Raw genomic sequence first — 1,362 nt, 5'->3', positions numbered from 1 at the left:
GTGTAGATGATCCTGAGCTCCATGCACCGGTATCAGCCGCGGCTGCATGTGATTCTGGTGGACCGGAGCCGCGACAGTCAGCGCTTCGCTCACCGCAACTTCTGCACCTTCAGCTTCCCAGAGACCCGCTTCATCGCAGTCACCGCCTACCAGAACCACCGGGTACCAGACACCCAACATCCATCCACACACATGAGCCCAGGACTACCACGCAGGATTCAATTAGTTATTGAGCTGTTATTAAGCTTAAATGTCTAGGCTAGCAACTTTTAATGTTTATTTATCCATTTAAATGATATTCAGGGTCCCTGGGTTGGTTTCTCAGTCAGGATTTGTGTTTAAATAGTTTATGGTGTCCTGTTATAAGAAACTGTTGCTCATGGTTTGGTAATGACTCAAGAATTCAAGTACGAATCCTTCAGATGTAATTACTTATCCTTCGGAACAGTATTCTAGAGTAAAGGGCATGAGAACTCCCTATAGTGACTGCAGCCACTGTAAGCGTTTGAGGTTTTGGAAAGTAATTCCTTCCTTCTGATGGATTTGGTAACGCTTGAGTCATTATTAGTAAGTAACCATAATCTTCCAAATAATTAGTCATTCCTTTAGGACGATGTAGTAACACCTGAGTCATTATCAGTGGGATACCATCATTCTTACAACAGCTATTAATGATGATCTAATATTAACCTAACCATTCATAATGGAAAAAAAAACATATTGCTAGTGAACATATTTCTATATTTCTGTGAGGCACGTTAAATACATAAATCACTGTATGACCGATGACTCAAAATGTTCCAGTATCTCAACATCTCTTCAGTGAGAATTGAGGAACTAAGCTGCCTTCTCTTTCTTTAAGTAGTGTGAAAAAATTCACTACAAATAAACATGAAGTTCAGAGTGTTAGCCACAAGAGTAAGATCCGGAAAACTGCATTTAAAAAAACGAACCTATCTAATCTGTTAGAACTGTGTAACTGGTTCAGTGAATGAACAGTTATTTATCTGAAGCTGCAGTGAATCTGATGCTCATGTCTGTCCTGTCACAGATCACCCAGCTGAAGATCGCTTGCAACCCCTTCGCCAAAGGCTTTCGTGCAGCTGATTCTGAAAACAGGTGAACAATTATAGTGTAAAACATTATACCAGAGTCTGTAAGTCCTGAGATCAAACCTGACTGTGGCTGTTTCTGGCTGAATGAAGGACCATCACCTTCAGCCCAACCTTGCAAAGACAGAACTGCTCGTGGTCTCAGCCAAACCATCACAACCTCTCTATACAGCTGGGTTCATCAACCATAACTCCTGCCAGGACAGCTAAGCTTCACAGACCGTAGTGCTACAACGGCCCGGTCCTGCAG

At 42.3% G+C, this 1,362-nt stretch overlaps 1 protein-coding gene across 1 annotated transcript in view; it reads left to right on the top strand.

Annotated features, from left to right (window-relative positions):
- Positions 1 to 1,362, top strand: part of LOC107576321 (T-box transcription factor TBX10-like) — a 13,434-nt gene that overhangs the window by 3,477 nt on the left and 8,595 nt on the right. Inside the window, exons 3-4 of the mRNA XM_016262518.1 lie at positions 7 to 162; positions 1,052 to 1,119. Coding sequence (XP_016118004.1) covers positions 7 to 162; positions 1,052 to 1,119 — 224 coding nt within the window. The remainder of the gene's footprint in view (positions 1 to 6; positions 163 to 1,051; positions 1,120 to 1,362) is intronic.

Source organism: Sinocyclocheilus grahami, unplaced genomic scaffold, assembly GCF_001515645.1.
Source record: "Sinocyclocheilus grahami isolate Dianchi unplaced genomic scaffold, SAMN03320097.WGS_v1.1 scaffold3500.1, whole genome shotgun sequence".
Taxonomy (NCBI): domain Eukaryota; kingdom Metazoa; phylum Chordata; class Actinopteri; order Cypriniformes; family Cyprinidae; genus Sinocyclocheilus; species Sinocyclocheilus grahami.
Note: the sequence above shows the minus strand (reverse complement) of the source record. Positions and strands in the feature narration are given on the sequence as shown.